The sequence below is a fragment of the Phragmites australis genome, chromosome 17 (genome assembly GCF_958298935.1).
Source record: "Phragmites australis chromosome 17, lpPhrAust1.1, whole genome shotgun sequence".
Classification (NCBI taxonomy): domain Eukaryota; kingdom Viridiplantae; phylum Streptophyta; class Magnoliopsida; order Poales; family Poaceae; genus Phragmites; species Phragmites australis.
The window spans coordinates 11,097,354-11,121,642 of record NC_084937.1 but is presented as its reverse complement, the minus strand read 5'-3'; the positions used below and the strand labels follow the sequence as shown (position 1 = coordinate 11,121,642).

General features: G+C 43.9%; 3 protein-coding genes across 3 annotated transcripts; 2 read left to right on the top strand and 1 right to left on the bottom strand.

Annotated features, from left to right (window-relative positions):
* The first annotated feature begins 634 nt into the window (after positions 1-634).
* LOC133896863 (uncharacterized) lies at positions 635-1,858 on the top strand. Its single transcript, XM_062337506.1, has 4 exons — positions 635-767; positions 991-1,292; positions 1,392-1,575; positions 1,658-1,858. Exons 2-4 carry the CDS (start codon positions 1,048-1,050, stop codon positions 1,856-1,858), a joined length of 630 nt encoding a protein of 209 aa, XP_062193490.1. The 5' UTR covers positions 635-767; positions 991-1,047.
* Positions 1,859-1,946: 88 nt separating this feature from the next.
* Positions 1,947-2,444, top strand: LOC133896586 (uncharacterized). Its single transcript, XM_062337185.1, has 2 exons — positions 1,947-2,218; positions 2,298-2,444. Exons 1-2 carry the CDS (start codon positions 2,027-2,029, stop codon positions 2,415-2,417), a joined length of 312 nt encoding a protein of 103 aa, XP_062193169.1. The 5' UTR covers positions 1,947-2,026; the 3' UTR covers positions 2,418-2,444.
* A 2,689-nt stretch (positions 2,445-5,133) lies between these two features.
* LOC133896862 (protein FAR1-RELATED SEQUENCE 5-like) lies at positions 5,134-7,129 on the bottom strand. The gene is made up of 5 exons (XM_062337504.1): positions 6,926-7,129; positions 6,099-6,610; positions 5,622-6,010; positions 5,271-5,535; positions 5,134-5,140 (listed from the first exon to the last, which is right to left on the bottom strand). The coding sequence occupies exons 1-5, from the start codon at positions 7,127-7,129 to the stop codon at positions 5,134-5,136; spliced, it is 1,377 nt and encodes a 458-aa protein (XP_062193488.1).
* Between the last annotated feature and the right edge of the window lie 17,160 nt (positions 7,130-24,289).

Genomic DNA, 24,289 nt, shown 5'->3' with positions numbered 1-24,289 from the left:
CCCCACACACCTTCACACAATGTATTTTGTATGTGTGCTAACCGTATAATAAATACCTTATTCATCCAAAATCCTATTTGTGATGTTTTGCAATTGTGTAGCATCCGGAGACCATGTGGGAGATGTTAATGTTACTGATGATGAGCAGCAGCGTTCGCCACCACCAGGTGCTAACACGTCTCCGGGAGGAAATGATTCCTCGCCTCATGTCATCCCCAATCTACATGCATCTACATCTCCACCACATGAGTCTGGTCGATCGGAAGCTAATGTCAATGAGGATACTTTTGACCCTAATGGCGCCTTCAGTTTTCTTAATGATCCAACCCCTCCCCAGATAGAATCAAATATGGCTGACGATTCTACTCCTCGTCAAAGTTGCTATCTCATTTTCCAGCTCATGTATTTTCCCCTCCACATTTTTGAATTTACGGTTATAACACATGCGCACCAAATATGCAGCTTCCGACCGTACGGGGCTCCTTTCAATTGTTCTGAACCAGGAGGTACTTGCTAATACCTTGGCAAATCCCACAAAGGAAGGCTCTGCTGAAGGTGTCAATCATTTCTATCTTCTTTGTCTATTATTTTTTTTGTATTACAACAGTTACCACTACTCGACTGTACCGTATAACAATTTCGTTTTTTTAGGCAAGGACGGCAATACAGATGATGCTGTCGATGCTGTTGACAAGATTATCTCAAAACTACATATCGACGGAAACTTCAATGCATACTTGAATGACGAGGCAGTCCAAGCATCTACGGTAATATAGGATTATCTGTGACCATAAATTTTTTTGAAACTAACCGTAATTTAGAACAACAGAACAAGAAATGTTTTTCCAATCCCATGTGTTAACCGTATATACATTCATCACGCAACCGTACCTTTTCGTAGATGTATGGAAACACCAATTATAATCTTCTGGACACATATGCATTACCTAATTTACATTTTTTTTCCCTTGGTTTCGCTATGGACTATAGGAGGCACCAACACAGCATGTTTTTGCAAAACCGGAAAGAATACATGATCTAGAGGCAATGTTCCGGGAAAAGCATCCAAATCAAAAGTTTAAGGTGAACCCATTGCCACCACCGGCAAACAAGGCGAAAACGTCCGAATTGTCGACCGACAATGTGCTGCCTCGTCATTACAAGAGAGCGAATCGGAAACCTCCAATGTACTCGTCGCCATTCAAGGCAGGAAAGAGCAGGACTGTCCCTGTAGTTGATCATGCAATGCAACTACGAGACCTTTTATGCTCCCCAGGTTCACCATTAAAAAGGTAACATATAATCCAATTCAAATATTTACAAAATTATAATAAATATTTGATTCATATGTATGTATCATTCATGCTGGGCTCTATTTTTCTACTCTACAGCCATTACTTGATTCAATTCCTCCCATTTGCATGGACGGGTTCAGATATTGCTGACTCATTCTCAGATGGGCGAATGACCGATATATTCTTTATGGAGTATTTTGTTAAATGCTTGGCGGAAGACGATAAGTTGCACCGGGCAGAATCATACGGTTACAGGATTTTTATGCCGCCCAGAGTTTGTGTGCGTACATTATGTCATTTGTCATCTTTGCTAACCAATTGTTATCTACTTTTTTCCTAATAGAATGTTTATTCCCATGTAGTGTGCACTCAATCCAGAGGAACTCAACAAAGGCAATGATAGAGTCTTTGACCCTACCGCGCTAGACAACATGGTTAGGGAGAACCTTCCTCCCACCGATTGGTCCAAGGCAAAACTGGTGAGTTTAATGGACATAATAGATGTTGATTTCTTCATGTCAATGCAAGGCAATCTAAACAGTAAAACATTTATACTGACATGATTAACATGATCAACCGTATAGGTCTTCCTCTCGATGTGCCACCGCGAGCACATCTCTGTCTATTGCATAAACTTCCAGCACACTCGCATTGATGTACTTGACTCCCTTGACTACAAATCCATCGGAACAGAATGGGAACAACATCACGACAAAGAATTTTGTGATACCATGATGCAGCGTTTGAGTGATTCTTTTCAGAGGATTTCTAAGAAAGATTTCAAGGTTTTTGCAAACATGAGGCGCGTCCCCTTTACTGAAGCTCCCGTAATGGTTAACAGGAATGACTGCGCCTTCTTCTCTATGAAGTTCATAGAGTTCTTTGACGGAGAGGAGTCTTCACTTCGCACTTCAATTGCGCCCGTTAGTATTTTTCCTTTTTGTTAACATTGGTTTCATAGTAATACATTGGTTTCTCAATATTTCTATATTTTTGATGCAGGAGAAGTCTGGTGAGCTCCGATCCGAGATGCTCCATTACTTGTTGTTTCACACTCTGAACGATATAAAAGATATGCCTCCTGAGATCGAGCGGTTCCGGCTATCTGGAGTTCCGTTTTAGTTCGAACACATAATCCTTATTTGTAAATAACTCAAGTTACAATGTTAAGTTGTTGAATGGCATAGCCGATGACCTTAGCTGTAAACCACTTTTGTGTTTATATCATTATGTGTTTTTGGCCCGGAATTTGCATACAAGATTCTTCGTTCTACTCTTACTGTTCAATTATATCTCATATGTGCTAACTGTATTCACCAAACCGTATAATCTGATAGAGTCAAGTTTTAGGCTTAAAATCCTATTCACAATACCATATAAGAGTTACTACTTCGGTAATGTACTATTTTTCCTGGTTCAAGCTTTGAACGTATAACTACATTCTTGTTCCCGTTATATATCGGTTTAGCTACCGTAAAATACAATTTACACTCCGATTTGATTGCCCTATATAAGAAATCAACGCATTTTCATGGCTCAAGTTTTGACCGTATAACCCTATCATCAAACTCGTTATTTACCAGTTTCCGTAACCGTAAAACCTATATTAATCTCTTATTTTCTGGTGCCAGCGTTACGCGTATAAAATTTATATTTGTCAACCGTCAAACATACAGTTCATCAACCGTAAAACAAAATTCTGCACCCTTATGTGATTTGATAATGTATATAAAATGACACAATTGAAGCATACAGTTAGGACCTCGACCGTATCGACCTTTAAATAAAATAATCACTTCATTTTTCAAAGTGCATAAAGGAAACAGTCACAGCAGTATAGAAGATAAGTGCTGGTTCAATTTGTGACCGTAAAAATCTTCTTTCATACCCGTAAACTCCCGACTTCACGACCGTATAACAAATTTTACACTTCCATGTCATTGCCCTGTTATCTATATAAATTCGACGATTGAAGCATTCATTTAACTCCACGTTTATTATTGTACCTTCGCGTTCACGTTCCAAAGTGCATTAATGCAACAGTTACAACAGTAAATTCAATATTTCCATAACCATTAAAATGCAATCAAGCTAACAGTATATTAATTCATTCTGAATCTTCATCCGTTGTAGTTGCATTTTCCTCATCCCCAACTGAATATTCTTCTTCAGAATAGTTCTCAGAAACTCTACGCACGTGCAGATCTTCATCCAGCGACCGGCAAACCTTATTTTTATTGCCTGCCACCGTTGACTTCCCGCTACCCTTTGGCCTCCCCCTCTTTCTCGGACCTTGATTCAGCTTGGCAATCCTGTCCTTGTTCTTTGGGTTTTCTGGACAGGTTCCTCTATTATGTCCATTTGCGATTCCACAAAGCTTGCAAGCTCAGTTACATTTCTTAGGCCCTCTTGCGCCTAGTGTTCGCTTCTCTCCCTCATCCACCCTACGTCCCTTGGTTTTGGCCTTTGGAGGGGGTGCACGGTTGACCATATTGATTATATGTCGTGCTCTTGACTCCATAATTCCATTTACGGTTGTAGTGTGAATGTTTTCATCATGATTTTCTTCTGTGCACATGCCATCTGTCGCCTGGCTGCTATATGTTTGCTCCCAACCCTGTCTTGAGGTAATTGTACTTGTTTCTCCTTGTGAATGTCCAATGTCTGCTGGTAGGTTCTCAATATGTCCTCTTAGAATTTTCAGATCTTTCATTGCCTTGTCGTATGCCGGTCTTGACATGCTTCCTGCACGAACAATTGCCATTGCAACCACTAGCAGCGTTGTTTGCCGGTATTTCTGTGTTGTCCCATCCGGTCCAACCAATCTCTCATCATGTCGGTCAAATGGAAGTTCCATCCTTGCATTCCTGGTGTACCTCCTAAGAATATAGCTCCCTGGTATACTCTCCACCTGTGCTTGCATGAATGCTCGAATCAGATGTTCGCAGAACAAACCTGTGTAAGAGATATCATGTTCAATTATATATCCATAAAACATGGATGTTTGCAATATTGTTAAGAATGCAGAACCATAATTTTATATATCAATGCACCCGTATATCATTTAATATGGTTTTATAGATGCTGTTGATATGGTTACATGGATGTTTTGAATATTGTTAAGAATATGGAACCATATTTTAACTGTATATGCAACCATAATTCCTATAACATCGTTACATGGTTGATTTTAGTATGGTTACATTGTTATTATTAATATGGTTATGAACATGGAAACAGGTCAATTGTTGGTTCACTTTTTGACCGTATATAACTAATATATTAACTATAAAATATCATTTACTCAACCATACAACTCCACTTGTATGTTTGCACCAGCTAAAATAGAATAAGCACTTCACGTGTCAAAGTGCATAAAGGTACCAATCACAACAGTAAAAGATATCTTGTTCAATTATATTTCCAAAACTGTTGTTACCTGTGTGTTCCCATGTCCTACATTCGCACGTGAACTTCTGACATTCAATATCGGCACACACCTTGAATTGATGTTGACCCCATGATATTTTGTTTGTTCTTCTAGTGTGTGATACCAGGTAGTGGTTTTTTCTCCCCACAGGATCATCGTCAATTCAGTACCTTGTTGCTGAAGTCACTGTCCTCTGTACCTGCTCGAAAACTCTTCTTGTATACACCCGTCGTAGCTGATCAACAAATCCCCAGCCACTCTCATCTGTTCTGCACTGCATTTATCAATATCAAATGTTAGAATGCATATGGTCTAACCGTAAAATTATTTGCACTATGCGAAACACACTCACCATGCCACCATATTCCTCTGCGGCCTCGGCCGCTCTCCGCCTTTGGATAACCTTCATTATTTGCTTGGCAAATTTATGGAGCACAGTTGTGTGGTTCACAAAGTTGTTTTTAACCATCATGTTAGTGCTCTCGCTCCGTTGTGTAGATGTCATCCTTCCACAATATTTATGCTTGAAGAATGCCTTTACCCACCTTTCCCTTATATTGTACAGGCTTCTTAATGTCGGGTCATCTTGCAGTTTGAATCTTGACAACATCTCTGCCCACGCACTCTCAAACTCAGTTGGTGTCAGTGGATGGTTGATGGTTGAATTGAACACATCTTTCAGTTCTTTGTGCAGCTCGTACAGCTCATTGAGTTTAGTCTGCACTTTATTTACCACATGCCATCTGCACAGCCTATGTACTATACCCGGGAACATCTCAGGTATTGCCACCTTCATTGATGGGTCTTCATCTGAATTTTTACCCAAAAACATATAATACGGTCAATAAATGAACAAAAGATTGCGTGCAATATTTAATTGCTTGCTGGATTCTTACCTGTTAGGATGCATCTTGGTGTTTTCCCTCCCATGCACCTCTTGAATGTCCCAAACAACCATCTGAAGGCATCAATTGTTTCGTGTCGTAGAAGTGCGCACCCAAATATAGCGTTCTGGTTGTGATGGTTCGATCCAACAAACATTGCAAGAGGCATCTCATATGCGTTTGTCTTATACGTTGTGTCAAAGGTCATTGCATCATTGGCACCAAAGTCCGCATAGTCCCCCTGCATGCTTGCATGGCTCCAAAACATGTTCTTGATGTATCCATCTTTATCACAATCAACGTCCCAGTAAAACTGTGGATTTTGTTCGTGACAGTAACGGAAAAATTCAATCAATTTCCCTATGTCATCTGCATTCTCCTCCCGCGTCTTACCTGCTTTCCTGCATCCAAACAGTATTATGTAACACAATACAGCCGTATATATTTATAGTATGTTACCATAATCGTCACATTAAAATGTTTTATTACCTGTTTCCTATGTCACGTGCTGTTAGTGGGACGTTCTGCTCTCCCCCATGCATCTCGCTCAGCATATTTATCGTACAGTTGATTGGCACATTGCTTGTATTTAGTTCGTCCACAAGCTCCATCACCGTCTCATCCTTATGCTTGTGACACTCCATCTGGTTTGTTACTGTTGGTGTTTTCGCTAACGGATGGTTGTGTAACAGCCTAATATTCTCCACCATCACCTTGCCATCATACTCTCTGTCCTCATTCTCCACTTCCTTCAGCTTCATGTATGATTTGCACCCTGTTTTTTTAGAGAACTTGTTCCGCTTCCTTGTTTCCCCTGGCTTGAAGTACTGCCACTTCCCTGCCAATGAGCATGATATTTCCCTAATTGTTTTCTTAGTCCTGTCCCACCTTATTCCAAATCCAGCCTCCTTTGCATACCGTTTGTAGAACTCATACGCATCCTCCTCTGCTGGAAAGAACATTCCCACCTTTGGTATAATGGATTCATCCACATTGTCTCCCTAAAGTATCAATTAGTAACAACAATGTCATTGTAACAATTTATTCAATATAGCATAACCATTGTCATCATCAAAAGATGATATATGGTTGGGAAACATATGTTTTACTGTCACTTGAAGGCTTTGAATATGGTTATCAGTATGAAATAATCAGCTCTCTTCATGTTATATTTTACGGTTAGTCAAATTATGTTTTATAGTTCACTGTATGTTTGGAAAATGGTTATGTCTGTGTATATGGATTTACATTGATGTATAGAAATATACAACAATACGACTTTGGCAATCGAAATGCAGTAAACCCAATGAACTTACGTGAGTAAATGTTAGACCCTCCTCAGGTGTTGCCATCTCTTCCGGCGCCAGTGTTGATGGAGGTGTCCTTGTATCCGATGCATGAGAAGGTATCGACATCCGAGCTGTCAGGTCGATCGTCCTCTCGGGAGTTGGTTGAGACGCAGTCGTGGTTCGAGCACAGAAGTCGCTGCGGTCATCATCAGATCGCACAAACTGCTGCATCGTTATGGGTGAAGGGCACGTGGGTATATTGCTTTGCATAGAGATCGTCTCTCTCTGCCGCTGCTTACGCACAGCGCTGTGTTCATGGTGTCGTCCCATGGCATACACTCGGATGAACCTCCAACCCTAATCCTTTTCCGCAATCCCCCGATTAATTCTCCATTTGATTTGGCCTTTTTTTCCTGAGGCCTTTCTATTTTCATGTAACCTCCCCCCATTGGCCCAACCGTCATCCCGTGAATGGCGCCCATTTTGTTTCCCCCTCATAACGCCCTCCGTAAATAACAACATCAGCGTACCGTATTAAATTAATTATAGTTATGGTCACAAACTAAATTGAATGGAGCCCTTTTAAATGGCTACGACTCCAAAAAAGATTTAATCATAATTGATTTATAGTTACATGGATACTTTGAATATGTTTATGTGTACGAAAGATCACTCGTTACCATAAAATTAAATTTTACGCTTCATAACTATATGATTTACGGCTCTCTGTATGATTCATATATGGTTCATAAATGTATATTTTACTACTGGCCAATCTAAGTTATACGGTTCCCTGATTGTTTTGTGTACGATTAAAAATCTGGAAATCAACTCGTTCTCAACAAAAATTATTTTATGGTTATACGGTTCCTTGACCAAAGGACATCTTCATACGGTTGCGGAAGCAAATTTACGGCTGCGATCGAAAGTTTTACGGCTAAAAATTATGCTCGAAACGGATCACAAACTAAATTGAATGGAGCCCTTTTAAATGGCTACGACTCCGAAAAAAGATTTAATCATAATTGATTTATGGTTACATGGATACTTTGAATATGTTTATGTGTACGAAAGATCACTCGTTACCATAAAATTAAATTTTACGCTTCATAACAATATGATTTACGGCTCTCTGTATGATTCATATATGGTTCATAAATGTATATTTTACTACTGGCCAATCTAAGTTATACGGTTCCCTGATTGTTTTGTGTACGATTAAAAATCTGGAAATCAACGCGTTCTCAACAAAAATTATTTTATGGTTATACGGTTCCCTGACCAAAGGACATCTTCATATGGTTGCGGAAGCAAATTTACGGCTGCGATCGAAAGTTTTATGGCTGAGATCTTTTTCCCGATCGAAACGGACCAAATATGCTCTTCATACGGTTACGGAAGCAAAATATACGGCTGCGGTCGAAAGTTTTACGGCTTCGAGCGGATTTCCCGAGCGAATCCACGATCGGGGCGCGGGGTATCCTGGGGCGCTAAATAGCTATTCAACGCGCAGCGCTAAGAATAGCAGCGCCCTATATATATATATATATATATATATATATATATATATATATATATATATATATATATATATATATATATATATATTAAACAAGGGAGTAACCCTCCACTATCATGCGATGAAAACAAAATACATCCTTCGCACGATAACATTAGCCCTTCGGTTTCCTGTTACCAGTGTCCAAAATATACCCTCAACGCGACCTATACAAAATATCTATGTGTTCTGCAAATGATAAATTCTTCTCCTTCTCTCGTGAGGCGCCCTAACTTTAGACTTGGCACATACCAAGTGCCTGATGCTCATTGATGCATTATGGGGACCGCCTAAATAATGGCTGGGATTCGCTACGATGTCCTACTACCATACGTGGTATTGGACCCCACTGTGGCCATCAAGCCAGTTGAGGAAGTGGATGCAGCCCTTACGATGTCCTACTACTATACGTGAGGTCTCTATCTCCTGCTAGGACATACCACGTGTCATCCTAGCTCTGCAATAAGATTTTCCCGTGGAGCTCTGGGGTCTGATGCTAGCCTACATGACCTGCGAGGGTTCAACGCCCGTCATTGAGCATGTTCTGGTCTTTGGAGCTATGTGGTGCATGCGAGGGCGGGGTCCAACGGATATTGTCGGGTGGTGGAACCCACAACTTGTCGCTTCAGAGGAGTACATGGCCCCCTACTTGGATGACTTGCGCAGTTTCTCACCCTTCAGTCCATATGTTTGCCCAAAGGTCCTTCATTGGCTTTGATACTCAACCGTATGCACTACTGACCCACCACCATGATGCTTCCTTGAAGCGTTCTCCAATTGTGAGGTAGCAGTTGCGGTATGAAGAAGCCCTTCGGGTTCTGGTAGCGAGAACACTCCAGGAGCTGGGGTAACATGAAGGCTTCTCCAGTAAGTGGGTTCGTAACCTTGACTGAGCTGTTATCGCGGGTGAACCCTATGTGGTAGCTTCCCTCAAAAATCATGATCCTCGTTCTACACCCTCAAACGACGAGACGTGCATAGTGAGAATCCTCTCCTCCGTCAGCGAATAGAAAGAGACTTCACCTGACTCATGAACTTCATCGGTCTGGAGGACCCATGGGACAAATTGCGAATGCTCTTTGTGACAAATGTTCATGTGCCATCCAGAGCAAACCGCCTTGAAGGACACAAAATCCTTTGGCTCATCGAAGCAGTCGATGATGGCTCGAAGGGCTGGCCATGGGAGTTCTACCCACTCCAATACTAGCTTCATCAAGACTTGGCTAGTTTTTGACATCACTGACAAAAGGACAGAAGAGGAAACTGATTGAGCGTGAATTGTATGTGAGGGTTATGGTAGTGAGTTCTGTATTTATATGCGGCATATTAGGCTAGTTTTAGGAGGTGAATAGTCACACGATGCTTGGAGTTAAGTTGCAACGGATGCGATTCACCATGGAATCTCGAGTGTCTCAGTGCTCGCGTCGTACACCATTATGGTGTCGTGCTATGGCGTGGGTTATTTTGAGGTGTTACATGGTCCCACTTTCTGCTGCCACATGTCGCTCACACATCCCACGATTTCCTCATCATGCAGATGTGACATGGATGGTATGGGCCCTATGTGTCATGACACGCATCACGCCCTGATGTGTTGTACATGTGGTGACGTGCTACGACGTGCCTTGGATTTTCAGTGATGTGCCCTAGGTGCGGGGTATATATATATGGGTTACCCCTCCCCCCTCGTGGTAATTCTTTTCCTCATTCCCATCATCATCTTCTTCTTATGTTACTCATCTCCTTGTTGTTGTATGGACCCTTCGGGTGGGGTGTCGCTTGTTTCCCCAGGTACTTTGTTTTCTACCCTTCGGTGAGATGATGAAGCCCAAACTTTAATGTGTGAGCATCACGGCTCCATCTACACCATACTTCAGAGTCACCTGGTGCACCGAAGGACATATCATGTCCTAGGTGGAGAAGGGTTCGATTCACGATGTCAACACCAAAGGACATATCATTGCCTTCACCTAATGAGACAACACTAAAGGACATATCATTGCCTTTGCCTAATGAGACAACACCAAAGCCACACAAAGGCGAGGTCGTCGTCTTCCTCGAGTTCTTCTCTGCTGGCCTTCACTTCCCCTGGATGTCTATGATGGTCGGTGTGCTGAACCGGTACGAGCTGTAGATCTAGCAACTAACATCGAACACCATTGTTCTGCTTTCAGTCTTTGCGTGAGCCTGGCACTCGTAGGGCTAGAAACCTAGCTCTGCAGCATTCGTATTCTTGCACTACATGCATTACCAGCCTAAGAAGCTGATGTTGAATGGGGATGAGTTCGTCGTGTCATATGACAGTGTCACCTTTGTCCCTCTCAATGGGGTGCAAGCGACTGCAAAGGTCCAACAAAATCGATGGAGTAACTATTGGACTGATTTTTGGTTCTACCAAAGGGTTCCCCATGGTTCAAAGATGTCCTCGGATAAGCAAGAAATCTTGTTCTGAAGGAGGCCATCAATGGAAATAACATATGAGGTTGGTGCAAAGCTCTGGACTATGGCAACTATCTCGAAGCATCTCGGTGTTCACGACCTTGTCGAGTAGTACTGCACAGTTAGGGTTGTCTCGATATTCTTTGGTTGGAAATTTGATGTGTCACCTGTAGCATCTTTGGACACACTTCAGACTTCTAAAATTCATCTTGAAGGGTCACCGAGTAAGTGTCTTCAGGCATTCGATGTCCCCCTTTGTGGAGAAATGCTTTAGTTGATTACTCTTTATTTCAAGGAGCATTGAGGAGGTGGAAGCGGAAGCGAAGGTCCTCCTTGGGCTGTATACACAGTCAGAGCATGAGGAATTAGTGGCATGGGTGAAGGGTGGATGGTTCAACCGCATCATGGATGGCATACCCTTGCCCTTTCGAGGTTTCGCGAAGGAAAAAAATATTGGACGCGACCACCGACGATGCCTCCGCTTCTATTGATGTCGCTAAGGCCCCCAGTCATGGCTCTGGATCGCACGATGAGCTGGGACCAAAGAAGTGGAGGGTTTCCCCCATCATCGAGGGCCACGGTGATAATCGTAGTGGCCTATCTTCAAAACTGGCCAATGATGGTGATGCGGTGGCGACCTCATCCACCCTCGAAGCCCGTGCTAAGTGTCATATCACTGCGACACCTCTTACTTCTTTGTCTCCTCCATCGCATGAGAGCACCTGTGTGGTTCAAGATATCTACAAGGTCTTTGATTTGGACTTGGAGGGTGACGGGGAAAATGTTGCCGTGAACTCACCCCCCGCCATGGCCACTGAAGGCTCTACTGCGGACCCCGAAGGCTCCTCCGCGAGTCCTGAAGGGTCTTCTGATCATGGTGACGATGTCCATTTGGACGCGGGTGGAGAAGACACTTCGGGTATCTTCCTTGTAGTTTTGTTTTATCTTTCTTTTTTGCATGCCCTTATATTTTACTTGTCCATCAGAGAGCACCTCTCCACGTCATGCTTCTCCACCTAAACCGGGCTTGAGGAAAGGCAATTCATTGATGGAGACCCTGAGGATCCCTCAATAGAGCAGCAACACCTCCTCCTCCAAAGGTTTTGACTTCAATGACCTCTTTGCGAGGCCGTCTTCTAGGCAGGACCTTATCACGCTCAGCGAGTTGCTAGAGAAGACCTCGATCAAGATGATGGTGACATACTATGCCTTTGTTGACCTGATTGACCACCTTTTATGGCACAAATGAAGGTACGGCTTCGTGTGTTTTGTTATTAGTGATGTTTTGTCAGTAATAACATTTGTATGAATTTAGACAGGGCTTGGTTCTAGTATGGGGCACTCGGACAATTATCGAGCACATGGGGGTTCAGCTTAACGAAGCCAGTCTAAGCGTTATCATGCCGAGGAGGAAGTTAAGGGCCTCCAGTCCAAACTAGATGAAGAGCAATAGGCATGGCTTGCCTCATAGAGTGCCCTCGAGGAAGAGAAAAGGTAGAGCCCTTATGATGATGCCCTCTAAGGGGAGAAGAAATTATGATGCTCGATCTGGAGGCTGCTCCTGAAAAGGAGCAAGGGAAAGTGAACACCTTCATTGCTGCCCTTGACCTCGAGCATAAGAAGGCGGTGCGAGAGGAGTCTGTGATTGCCTTCGAGTGGGAAAAGGTGGCCCTCGGATGGGAGAAGGCAGTCCTAGAGGATGAGTTAGCTGACCTCACAAAGAATGCTTGTGCCACCTCCGTTGCATTGTCCCAGCTCTTTGGTGAGCTGGGCTTGGTTGATACTCCTCCCCTTCCAGCCGAAGATGACATCCAGGGTGCCCTCGAGTTGGTTGGTCACGTCACCTCTCTCTTCAAGACTAATGCATGCACCTTTAGTGACTTCTACACCGGGGTATCCATCAAGGCCACACTAGCTGCTTTGAGGATTACAGGCTGCTCTCATTTCAAGACTCTCGATGCACCAAACTATGAGCTCCCTATGAGAACCGCTTTGAATGCTACGGGGCATGGGGGGAAGGTGGTTGCTCGCACCTTCTTTAACAAGTATTAGTGCACCCGTGGCCAAGCTAAAGCCTTTGCCAGTGTCCGAAATGTTGGGACTAGTCCCTCGGTCTCAGCAGCGACCGAACCCGATGGGTCACGCGATGGAGACACGACAGAGGGAGGCAAAGATGAAGGTGTCAATATTGGTGGAACCCATGTGTGAATTTCTGATCTTGGCTCCACCAATATGTTTACTAGGTCATAGGCCTCTACTAGTCTTAGTTGTTCTTTTTGTAAGGCAAACTTTTGGTAATGAAACAACCTTCTATTGGCTTTATCTCTTAATCTCCCTCTTCACTTTTTCAGCGTTTCAAACGCACCACTGACCATTGTCCTCAACCTATTTTTAGGTGGGAGAATACCATGTCTTTGAGCCCCAGCCCGAAGTGTGTGGATGAAATGCCTTTGGTGATGGAATACGAAGGACTTTACATGCATTGCACGACATGGCGAACATTTTTACGTCAGTATCCCCACGAGGAGTTTGAAGACTATTACCATTGGTGAAGGGCCATTAAGGATGCTTCTGACACTGAGGCTCAAGAGTTTTGGAGAACCTTTGATTAATCATTTTTAGAGGCTAATGGCAGAGCTCCTCGTACCAAAGGAGGGGCCTACTAGGGAAGATGAGCCTATTGGATTCGAAGCTTATGGCTTCGTCATTGGAGTCCCTTTGCCCTGGGAGCTGGTCCGACCAGGAAATGGATTGGAGGTTCCATTTGATGCGAGGCAGGACCTCACCTTTCAATCAGTGCGTAGTCATAGGTACAATGAGATGTTCTTCGATGATTCTTCGGGATCTTTGGCTGGTCCCCCGGCCTTTTCATGATGTTGTACCATTATCATGCTAAATAATGCATTGGCAATGAGTTGGCAACTATGGTGGTGACCCTATGTTGTTGTGTGAGTTCTTAAGCCTTAGGTGCTTAGAGTCCTTGGGCACGGGTGGCATTGAGGAGTCGAGCCCATAGTTGAGCAGTGACCCTTCGATTATCATGGACGAGTCCTTCGGAGCCCTTAGATCCGGCTAGCTTTTTGGAGCAGTCAAGACCATACGTAGGTGATGACCCTCAGTTTATGATGGGCGAGTCCTTAGACATCAACCCATCAGATCTCTTAGGTTTGCCCGACTTTTTGGAGGAGTCGAGCCCATATGTGGGTGATGACCCTCTGTTTATGATGGGTGGGTCCTTAAACATTAGCCATTTGGATCCCTTAGGTCCAGCTAGCTTTTCGGAGGAGTTGAGGCCCATACGTGGGCGATGACCCTCCGTTTATGATGGGCAGGTCCTTAAACATTAGCCCTTTGGATTCCTTAGGTTCAGCTGGATTTTCAGTGGAGTCAAGCCCATACGTGGGTGACGATCCCCCATATATCATGGGCGGGTCCTTAGACATCAGCCCTTTGAATCTCTTAGGTATGGCCTTCTTTTCGGAGGAGTTGAGCCCATACGTAGCAAATGACCCTCCGTTTATCATGGGCAAGTCCTTAGACATCAAACCTTTGGATCCCTTAGATCCGGCCGGCTTTTTGGAGGAGTCAAGCCCATACGTAAGCGACAACCCTCCCTTTTTCATGGGCGAGTCCTTAGACATCAGCCCTTTGGATCCCTTAGGTTCAACCAGTTTTCGAAGGAGTTGAGCCTATACATGGGCGATGACCCTCCATTTATTATGGGCAAGTCCTTAGACATTAGCCTTAGGGGAGCCCTTAGACTAGTACCTTATTTTGTTACAGGTGAGCCCTTAGGCATCAACCCTCTAGAGCCCTCGGGCTCATCCGATTTTTGAGATGGTGAGTCCTTAGACGTTTGCCATAGGTGAGTCCTCGGATGATCACCCTTTATCACACAAAACAAAATATACACATTCTTCTTTGGGAAATTAATTTCAATTCCTCTAGGGATTATATAAGGAGGCTATCTCGTTAAACATCTTGCACCCCAAATTGGGGCTTCCCCTACAATGAAAAGATTACATCTCTAAAGATACTTACTTATATATTTGTGCAGGAAAGTAAAGGCCCTAGCTAACCCTACCTATCCTAGTGGGTGTACGAAGGTTGGCCCTTAGACCCAGTACTTACGGAGCGAATCCACATTCCACGCGTGAGTTAGCATTTCACCACCTAAAGTGGCTAGATGATATGAGCCTGGTCTCCAAGATTCCGTTACGATGAATGGGACATCCCATTTGGACTAAAGCTTACCCATTGTTTCGTGGTTCAGCTTGCGTCGAAGAACTAGGTCTTCGAGCCGGTAGGCTATGCTGGCAATCTTTCTATCGACCCAACGTCTGGTCTCCTCTTGGTATTTCACTAAGTTAGCGGCAGACACTAGGCGAGTTTCCTCTATGAGATCCTTCAACAATGCTTCATCACTGGTGTCGATTGACAAAACTTTTAAAGACTTAACTCGGGTCTCCTCTAGAGTCATCGCTTTGTCCCAGAACAACAAACAAAAAGGTGTGAAACCCGTGGGTCAAGTAAGCATTGTGCGGAGAGACCACAGAACCTTCAGTAGTTCCTCTACCCATTTGCCCTTAGGTAGCCCTACCAGCCGCTTAGCTATCACCGTTGAGATGCTGAAAGGATCGAATGGCCCAAGAGGGAGGGGTGAATTGGGTTCTAATTAAAAACTAATTTTAACGAATTCTAAAACAAGTAGCAACCTTAGCCTAAATGAAAGTAATGCGACTACACATTTAAGCTAGATGGAAGCAAAAGACAAGTAAGCAAGAACACAAAGTAAATGCGGAATTGAAAGCTTGCATGAATGTAAATGATCAAAGTAAATTGCAGGAACAAGAAGACACCAATTTTGGAACACTCCCCCTAATCCTCGTTGGAGCATCCACTAAGGATATAGCTCCCCATTGAGCCACCAAGACTCAAGTGCTCCCTCATGATTGCCTCTTCTCCATCTCTGGATTGGCGGGCATCAAACCAAGTACATAGCTCTTCTTGGGGCTCCCACAAGAACTCCAAGAGCTCACCGAGACACCTCCAATCACCAAAAACTAGCTAGATGTTGCCAACCACCAAGAGTAACAAGCCAATAGCTTCACTTGCTACTCTTTATGCACTAATGATGTCCTTAATCTTCAACTAAGAACTTTGGAATTCACTCAAGTGCACTCTCTTACTTCTTGATAACACACAGTGTATAGGCTCCTCTGGATTTGCAAGATGTATAAATGAGACCAAAGAAGGGGGTATTTATAGGCAAGAGGTCCAAATCTAGCCGTTGTCTAACTACCCACATTTTCTGTTAACACCAGATAATACGATGTACACCATCTAACAAACACTGGACTATCCAGTGTGTATAATTTTCAAAGCCCACACTGTGCCAGCTATCATTAGCAGTTACTGTTGACAAATGCTTTGGTGCTCCTGATGTATACACATCGGATCATCCGGTGAGTAGTATTTTCACTGCGCCGAAGCAAAGCTCCTGTAAAATGCTTCAGTGTTGCATCCCATTGAACATCGGACCATCCTGTGTACTCAACTCAGTCTTATGAGAATTGCTCAAGTTCTGTAGAAAGCTCCAGTGTTCTGATTACTTCTAGCACCGGACCATCTGATGTTGACTTGTTCTTTTTTAGCAAAAATGCTCCGATGAGAAGACCTTGAAGATATCTGGACCATCCGGTGAACTCAATAGGTTTCTAACTTGAACCAAGAATGCTCTAGTGAGTTCAACTTTCAGATTGCCAGATCATCTGGTGAGAACATTTTTATCTGAGCTCATCCAATACAAATTTTCTTGAGCTCTAACTTCTCAACATCTCAACAATGGGCTTCTTTGAGCTACCTAGTACTAGAAATTCACAAGTGTGCATCCAACCAAATCTAGACTTAACTAGATCAAGCTACTACTCTTAGCCTCTCTTTATAGTATGGTCACAAGACTATAAAAAGAGAGCTATACTACTCTAAATGTCCTTCATCTCCTTATGACACTTAGAACTTGAAGATCCTTAATCTGATGCTCATATCCTTTGATCGTCCACAGAATCAACTTAGGGACAAAGAATACCCAATCATCATTGTGAACTAAATTTTTTATACCCATCAAAACAAACTTGTTAGTCACAATGATATGGTTATCATTAATCACCGAAATACTTACCACTTAGCTAGGGGCCTAGATGCCACAGATGCCTCTGTTAGCCCTTTCGATCGCCCCATTGGACTACGGATGGCCTACTAACATGAAGCATATCTTAGTTCCCAAGCTGTCGCATAAATGTCTAAAGAGTCAAATTGAGTCCCATTTATCGAGGGTCAGTTCTCGGGGGACCCCGAATTGGCAAACAATTTATTACCAGAAGAAGCGTTAAATGTTCTTCAGCATGATTCAGGCCAACGGAGCGGCTTCGAGCCACTTAGATAAGTAATCTACCTCCACCATTGCATAGCGCAAGTCCCTCGATGCTCAAGGAAAGGGACCAATGATGTCGATTCCCCCATCGCGCTAGCATCCACACGGGGGCAATGGGTTGGAGGAATTCTGTCGAATGCGCATCTGCTTTCCTATCCACTGACATCCTGGACGTTAGAGGACTAGGGCCTTCGCATCTGAAGTCATTGTGGGCCAGTAGAAACCTTGTCGGAATGCCTTGGCCACAAAGGCCCTCAATCCTGAGTGAGATCCACACAATCCATGATGTATTTCTTTGAGGAGCTTCACGGCTTCGACACTCATTGGAGTAAGGGTGCACAAACTCCCCCCCCCCCCTTGTAGAGCACTCTGTCAATGATCCGATAATTCTGAGCTCGGTAGGAGATCCTCTTTTTTATTGTGTTGTGTTCGGGTTGCGCCTGTCCTTGCAGGTCTGCCATCAAGGGCTCCCGCCAGTCTTACTCTGCTATCACGGTGGCGCCAGGTGATACTTCATCATGTCATACTATTGGGGTCTTAAGGACCTCGAAGAATTCTTTAGATGGAAATGGAGTGCCCTAGGCCATGACCTTCGTGAGGGCATCTACCTCCTAGTTATCCCCTTCGGTATGGACTTCAGCATAAAACCTATGAAGTACTTCTGCATCTTAACTACCACTTGACAATATCTGGCTAGCTCTGGGTTCTTTGCTTGATAGGTCTTGTCTACCTAGCACGACACTAGCTGTGAGTTCATCTTCACTACTACATGCTTAGCTCCGAAGGCCCTTGCCTTCGAAGACCTAACAGAACGGCCTCATATTCTGAGATATTGCTGGTGGCCTTGAAACAAATCATGGCTACATATAACAGCTTCAACCCTCCTGGCGATGTGAGTACCACCGCTGCTCCAGCCCTCGAGAGTCCCCAAGCTCTGTCAGTGTGTATGGTCCATATTTGGTTAGGCTGCGGTTCTTCCAACTCCTTTGCTCTATGCATCCAATCGGCGACGAAGTCTATCAGCACCTATGATTTTATGGCCATGCATGCTATGAAGGTGATGCATAGTGGGGAGAGCTCAACAACCCACTTACTGATGTATCTAGTGGATTCACGGTTCGAGAAGACTCCCTTCAAGGGGTGCAAGGTCAGAACTATGATAGAGTGAGATGTGAAGTAGTGCTTTAGCTTCTGAGAGGCCATGACAACTGTATAGGCCATTTTCTCGACTTCAGAGTACCATTCCTTCGCACCGTTCAATGCCTCAGAGATGAAGTAGATCGGTACTTGCTGAAGGCCCCCTTCTTCCTTCTTCTCCTGGACCAAAATAGCACTTACTACCAAGGGTGATGTAGCTACTTATAGCAGCAAGCCACTTCCGAGCTCTGGGCTGGCCAGGGTGGTCAACTTCACCAAATAGCTTTTCAGGGTTTCGAAGGCCCCCTGCTGCACATCCATTCACCTAAAGCGGTCCAACCCTTGGAGGATCCGGAGGAACGTCATGCTCTTCTCCGCAAATCGGGTGATGAAATGATTCAGCAAAATCATTCTTCCCACCAAATGTTGTGTGTCTTTGATAGACCTCGGAGGCTTCACGTTGATGGTGGTTTGAATTTTCTCTGAGTTTGCTTCGATGCATCTGCTAGACACCAAACATCCTAGTTGCTAGCCTAAGCGAACACCAAAAACACACTTCTCTGGGTTTAGTCACATACCTACCTTTTGAAGATTGATAAATGTCTCCTCTAAGTCGGCACCATGGTCCCCTTCATGTTGACTTCGGACCACAATGTCGTCCACATATGCAGCCACATTGCGGTCCAGCTGGGTACAAAGCACTTTGCTTACTAGCTTGGGAAAGTGACCCTAGCATTACGTAGGCCAAAAGGCATCCGAACATAGCAATAGGTCCCCGAGGGTGTGATGAAGGTCGTCTTTGCCTCGTCCTCTTCCACCATCCAAACATGATGGTACCCAGAATAGGCATTAAGGAAGCTCATGAATTCTGATCCGGCAGTGGCATCAACTAATTGGTCTATTCTGGCCAATGGAAAATCATCCTTCGGGCATGCCTTGTTCAAGTCAGTGAAGTCCACGCACATGTGCCATTTGCCATTATGCTTCTTTACCAATATGGGGTTTGCCAGCCATTTCGGGTGCATAACCTTGTGAATCACCCCCGCTTCAAGAAAATTTTTGACCTCTTCCTTCACAACCTCCAAGCGATTAGCAGACATCTTCTGAAGCTTCTGTTTCCATGGCTTCACTCCTAGGGTCACATTTAAGTGGTGTTCTATTAGTTCTCTTCGCACTCCTAGGAGGTCCCGGGGTGACCATGCGAATATATCTTCGTTGGCCTAAAGGGTAGCCAACAACTTCATTTGTTGCTCTGGTGGCAATTATGTGCCTATATGAACTCACTTACCTTCGTCCTCCAAGCGCAATGGGATCCGCTTGATGTCACCTTAGAGCTTGGCCCTCAGTAGCGTGCTCTCTCGCTCCTTTGTGTACACCTCGGATAGCACCTTCCGCTGACCTAGCTCTATTCGGTGGGCTATACTCCGATCCCCCTAGACGGATATGACACCCTCCAGGCTGGGTATCTTCATGGATAGATAATTGTGATGCACAAACTTGGACATTATCCTTTGCCTGAAGATGGCATTGTACTGGTAAGGTACATCCAATACATCAAACATGATATCCTCTATTCGAACTCCTCTCCCCTCACCGAAGGACACTAGGAGTGAGATCCTTCTAAGAACTTCAATAGGCCAATCGTGTAGAGGGGTTCCAGCCGGCCACAGATGGCTCCTAGGAATTCCCATCTGATCGAAGACTTACGCAAACAAGATATCAATGGAACTCCCTCTGTCGATCAGCACCCTTCATATCTCCAATCCGAACACATCTGTGGAAATGACAAAGACATCAGTATGAGCATAGTCGTGAACTCGGAGGTCCTCCTGAGAAAAAGTAATCGACTGGTATGACTATTGGGGAGCTGGTTCCCACACGATTGGCCCTGCACATATACTCCATCCACTGCCTCTTAGACTCAAAATCATAGAAGGAACCCCCATAGATGGCCAATATCACGCTTTGAGCCCCCTCCACATTATGGACGGATCTCATCCCATTTGGAGGGGCTTCGATAGCCATCCTTCACAGCGGCGGCGGCAATTCAGGTGTCTACAACATATGTGAGGAAGGGGCTCTGGTGCATTGAAAGTACATCTAGGCCCCCTATGTGGGCTTTGGACAATTGATGACAAACGATTAAGGGACTAATGAGTTTAATAAGGTTTTGGACAAGTATTAGTCCCTTTGAAGAGGTAAAATGACATTGGTGTCCTTCAAAAAGAAAAGAGAAGTGACATATTTTTGAATTTATTTTATTTTTGAATATTAGTATAGGTTAGCAGTGCTATTAAGAGGGAAGCGTTTGAATTGACTTGAAGTTGTCTCAGTGCTTAAATAACTCTTCTAGATCAAAGATGAGAGACACATATCACCCTATGAACATCGAATGTTTTAAAAAATTGTCAGGACCCGAAGTCTCCGGGTTGGCCCGAATACTCCGGGTGACCAGAGTCTACAGACAATACTCCGGCAAGGGGTTCCTGGTCTATGGTTAGAGTTCAACCCGGAGTCTCCGGGTTGGCCCGAATACTCCGGGTAACCAGAATCTCCGAATGATACTCTGGCAAAGAGTCTTGGTTAGAGCCTATAAGTTTCACCCTGAGTCTCCGAGTTGATCCGGATACTCCGGGTCCTGTGTTCATTCGGACCCTCCGGGTTGGGTTTCGGACAGGCTCGTGGTTGTGCGATAAGTGCCAACTCGGAGTCTATGGGTTGACTTGAATACTCCGATTCAGTACAAAATGTACTACGGCTAGTTTTAGGGGGCTGGGTTTAAATACCCCCTCACCCCTCCTTCATTTGCTGCTGAACCAACTCGAGACAAAAGCATTCAAAGCTACTTTAAAAGCCCTCCCACTCCTATAGTGCATTAAATCTTATAAGGATTTGAGAGTTGGGATTGGAAAAGTGTGATGAGTGCTAGTGAGAAAATTCCATTGTTTGAGCACTTGAGGTCATCATCAAGCCATCAATTCGCATTCTTTACTCTTGGAGCTTGAAGCTCCTAGACAGCTAGGCGTCACCCGGTGAGAATCTAAGCTTGTGGAGTGTCTCTAGAAGTTTGTGAAGGTCATCCTCGCCTCCGCAAGGAAAGAGGAAAGTTGAGTAAGCCTCGAGCTCAATCTTCGTGGTTGCTCGGTGAGGATAAGGGTTGAGAGAGACTCGGCTCTTTGTGAGCACCTCAACAGAGACGTAGGATCATTTGATCCGAACTTTGGGAAACAAATTCGTGTCTCATTTGATTTCTTTGTTGTTCTAGTTGTTTTTGGGCGATCTTCCTCGATCTACGTGTTTGTGTGTTTTTAGCTGCAGGTGATTCTTTGAAAAGCCTTCATACATCCTTAGGAACCTGTGGTACCACGTGACATCAAATAGATTTACTGAGAATTTCATAGGCTTCATTTTTCTGTTTCATCCGGACTATCCAGGCAGAACCCGGATCCTCCGAATCCGGAGTATCCAGGTTGACCCGGATTATCCAGATAGTTTAATTCGCTGCAAAGTTTTAAATTTCAGGAAACACCTATTACCCCCTATAGGTGACATCTTGTACATTCAATTGGTATCAGAACCTAACCTCCTTAAAGGCGTCACTGCTTGGAGGATTGGAAGATGTCGGCATCCAGGGAAAATAGTTCGAAAGGTACGGGAAGTCCGAAGGATGACATTTCGACATCGGGCAACAGTAAAAGGAAGGGAGTAGCAATTGAGTTCAATTATGACAAATTAAATGCATCTAATTCCTATATATCCTTGCCATCCTGGCGTGGACCGTATTTTGATGGTACACATTATGCTGTTTGGAGACACAGAATGAAATTACATTTAATTTCTCTTCATCCAAGTATTTGGAAGATTGTTTGCACAGGTTGTGATTTGCCGAATGAAGATGAGAAGCTCACTCCTGAACAAGAGAAAAAAGGATCCACCGCAATGCACAAGCCGTAACTGTATTGCTTGGCGCCTTGAGCCCCGAGGAGTTCAATAAGGTGGATGGGCTTGAGGAGGCCAAAATAATATGGGACACACTCCAAGTCGCACATGAAGGCACCACAAGCGTGAGAGAGTCCAAGATAGAGTTGCTTGAGGGAAAATTGGGAAGATTTGTGATGGATGATGATGAAACCCCTTAAGCAATGTATGATAGCATGATGGTGTTGGTGAATAAAATTACAGGGCATGGAAGTGATGAGCTAGACGATCACAAGGTGGTGAGAAGATTGCTAAGAGCTTTCACTCCAAGAAACCCCACCTTGGTGACTCTTATCTGAGAAAGAAGAGATTACAAGATGCTCACACCAAGTGATGTGCTCAGAAGAATCCTTGCTCATGAGCTCATGGAGGAGGAAGCAAATGAAGTCAAGAATCTTGTCAAACAAAGCTCCACCTCCAAAAACAAGGAAGTAGCATTCAGGGCAAACAAGAGCAAGCAAGTTGAAGAATCAAGCTTGAGTTAAGATGAGAGCTTGGAAGGTGAACAAATAGCCTTCTTGGTAAGAAAGTTCAAGAAATTCATGAAGAAGGGTGGCTATAGCAAGTACAAGAGAGATATACCCAAAAAGAAGAACATCAAAGAGAACTTGGTATGAGTATGACGAAGTTGGCCACTTCATCACCGAGTGCCCTAACAAGAAGAAGAGCAAGAGCAAGGAATAAAAGAAGAACAAACCCTTCAAGAAGGACAAGTACAAGACCCACAAGAAAAAAATACTCGGGTTAAGCCCACATTGGCGAAGAGTGGGATTCCAACTCCGACTCCGGCTCTGATGATGAAGTAGTCGCCACCATCGCCATTCGCTCCTCTACACCGAAAAAGCCACTTTTTGGTGACATGAGCGATGACGACACTCCCAAGTGTCTCATGACTAAAGAACGCAAGATAAAATCACAATCCAAGCTCTTAGATAGTGATAGTGGTTGTGAAAGCATGCTTAAATGTCTTAGTAAAAATGCTATGTTTAAGATGAAAGAACTAATGGAAACAATAGAGAGTCAAGAGGAGATTCTTGAGAAGCAAGAGGACTTGCTCATCCTTGAAAAGGAGAGAAACCCTGAACTCGAGGAGCTCCTTGCTAAAGAGAGGGAGAAGGTTGAGGAGTTGACCAAACAATTTAGCTTCGCCAATGAATCCGTTACTAGTCTTGAGAGTATGAATGTTATACTTCAAGAGAATTTCAAATGTGTGAATGAATCTCATAAAACTCTTGAAGTGCAATTTGATGCTCTTAAGAATAGCACTCCCACCTCTAATGACGCAACCTTACTCTCTAGTGTTTCCACTAGTAATGGTTGCTCCCGTTATTACAATATTGATATAAATATTTGTGCTACTAATGTTTAATCTTTGCAAGTATTACAAAAGGAAAATGAGAGGGCCTTGGTTAATTATGGGTGCATCAAGACATACAAATCCAAAGATGCACTATACAAGACCATGAGACCAAAGATAACAAGCAAAAGAGAGGTTTTAGTTTCGAGGAGTGTCACAAGTTCCTCAAGGAAAATAGAAAACCACATGCTCACACAACACAAGTCACGCAACCCAAAGGCCATGCACCTCAAGCAACCTTTTATACATCTTATGTTTTGAAGAGGAACCACCGTGGCAAAGTGGTTGCTTTATATGTTGATGCCCGCACAAAGGATCGAGTTGTCAAAAGGAGTGTGTGGGTGCCAAAAGTGCTTGTGACTAATGTGAAAGGACCCAAACAAATTTGGGTACCTAAAGCAAAAGTTTAATTTATTTTGTAGGTATATTCCTCCGGTGGATCAAGTTGGGTGCTCGATAGTGGATGTACCAATCATATGACCCGAGAGA

Excerpts from the sequence above, each read along its gene's own strand:
- LOC133896863 (XM_062337506.1), top strand. The coding sequence starts at position 1,048 with ATGTTCCGGGAAAAGCATCCAAATCAAAAGTTTAAGGTGAACCCATTG. Across the intron at positions 1,293-1,391 it reads CCAGGTTCACCATTAAAAAG|CCATTACTTGATTCAATTCC; the intron begins GTAACATATAAT and ends TCTACTCTACAG. Across the intron at positions 1,576-1,657 it reads TTATGCCGCCCAGAGTTTGT|TGTGCACTCAATCCAGAGGA; the intron begins GTGCGTACATTA and ends ATTCCCATGTAG.
- LOC133896586 (XM_062337185.1), top strand. The coding sequence starts at position 2,027 with ATGATGCAGCGTTTGAGTGATTCTTTTCAGAGGATTTCTAAGAAAGAT. Across the intron at positions 2,219-2,297 it reads TTCGCACTTCAATTGCGCCC|GAGAAGTCTGGTGAGCTCCG; the intron begins GTTAGTATTTTT and ends TTTTTGATGCAG.
- LOC133896862 (XM_062337504.1), bottom strand. The coding sequence starts at position 7,129 with ATGCAGCAGTTTGTGCGATCTGATGATGACCGCAGCGACTTCTGTGCT. Across the intron at positions 6,011-6,098 it reads GCACGTGACATAGGAAACAG|GAAAGCAGGTAAGACGCGGG; the intron begins GTAATAAAACAT and ends GTTTGGATGCAG. Across the intron at positions 5,536-5,621 it reads ACCAAGATGCATCCTAACAG|ATGAAGACCCATCAATGAAG; the intron begins GTAAGAATCCAG and ends GTAAAAATTCAG.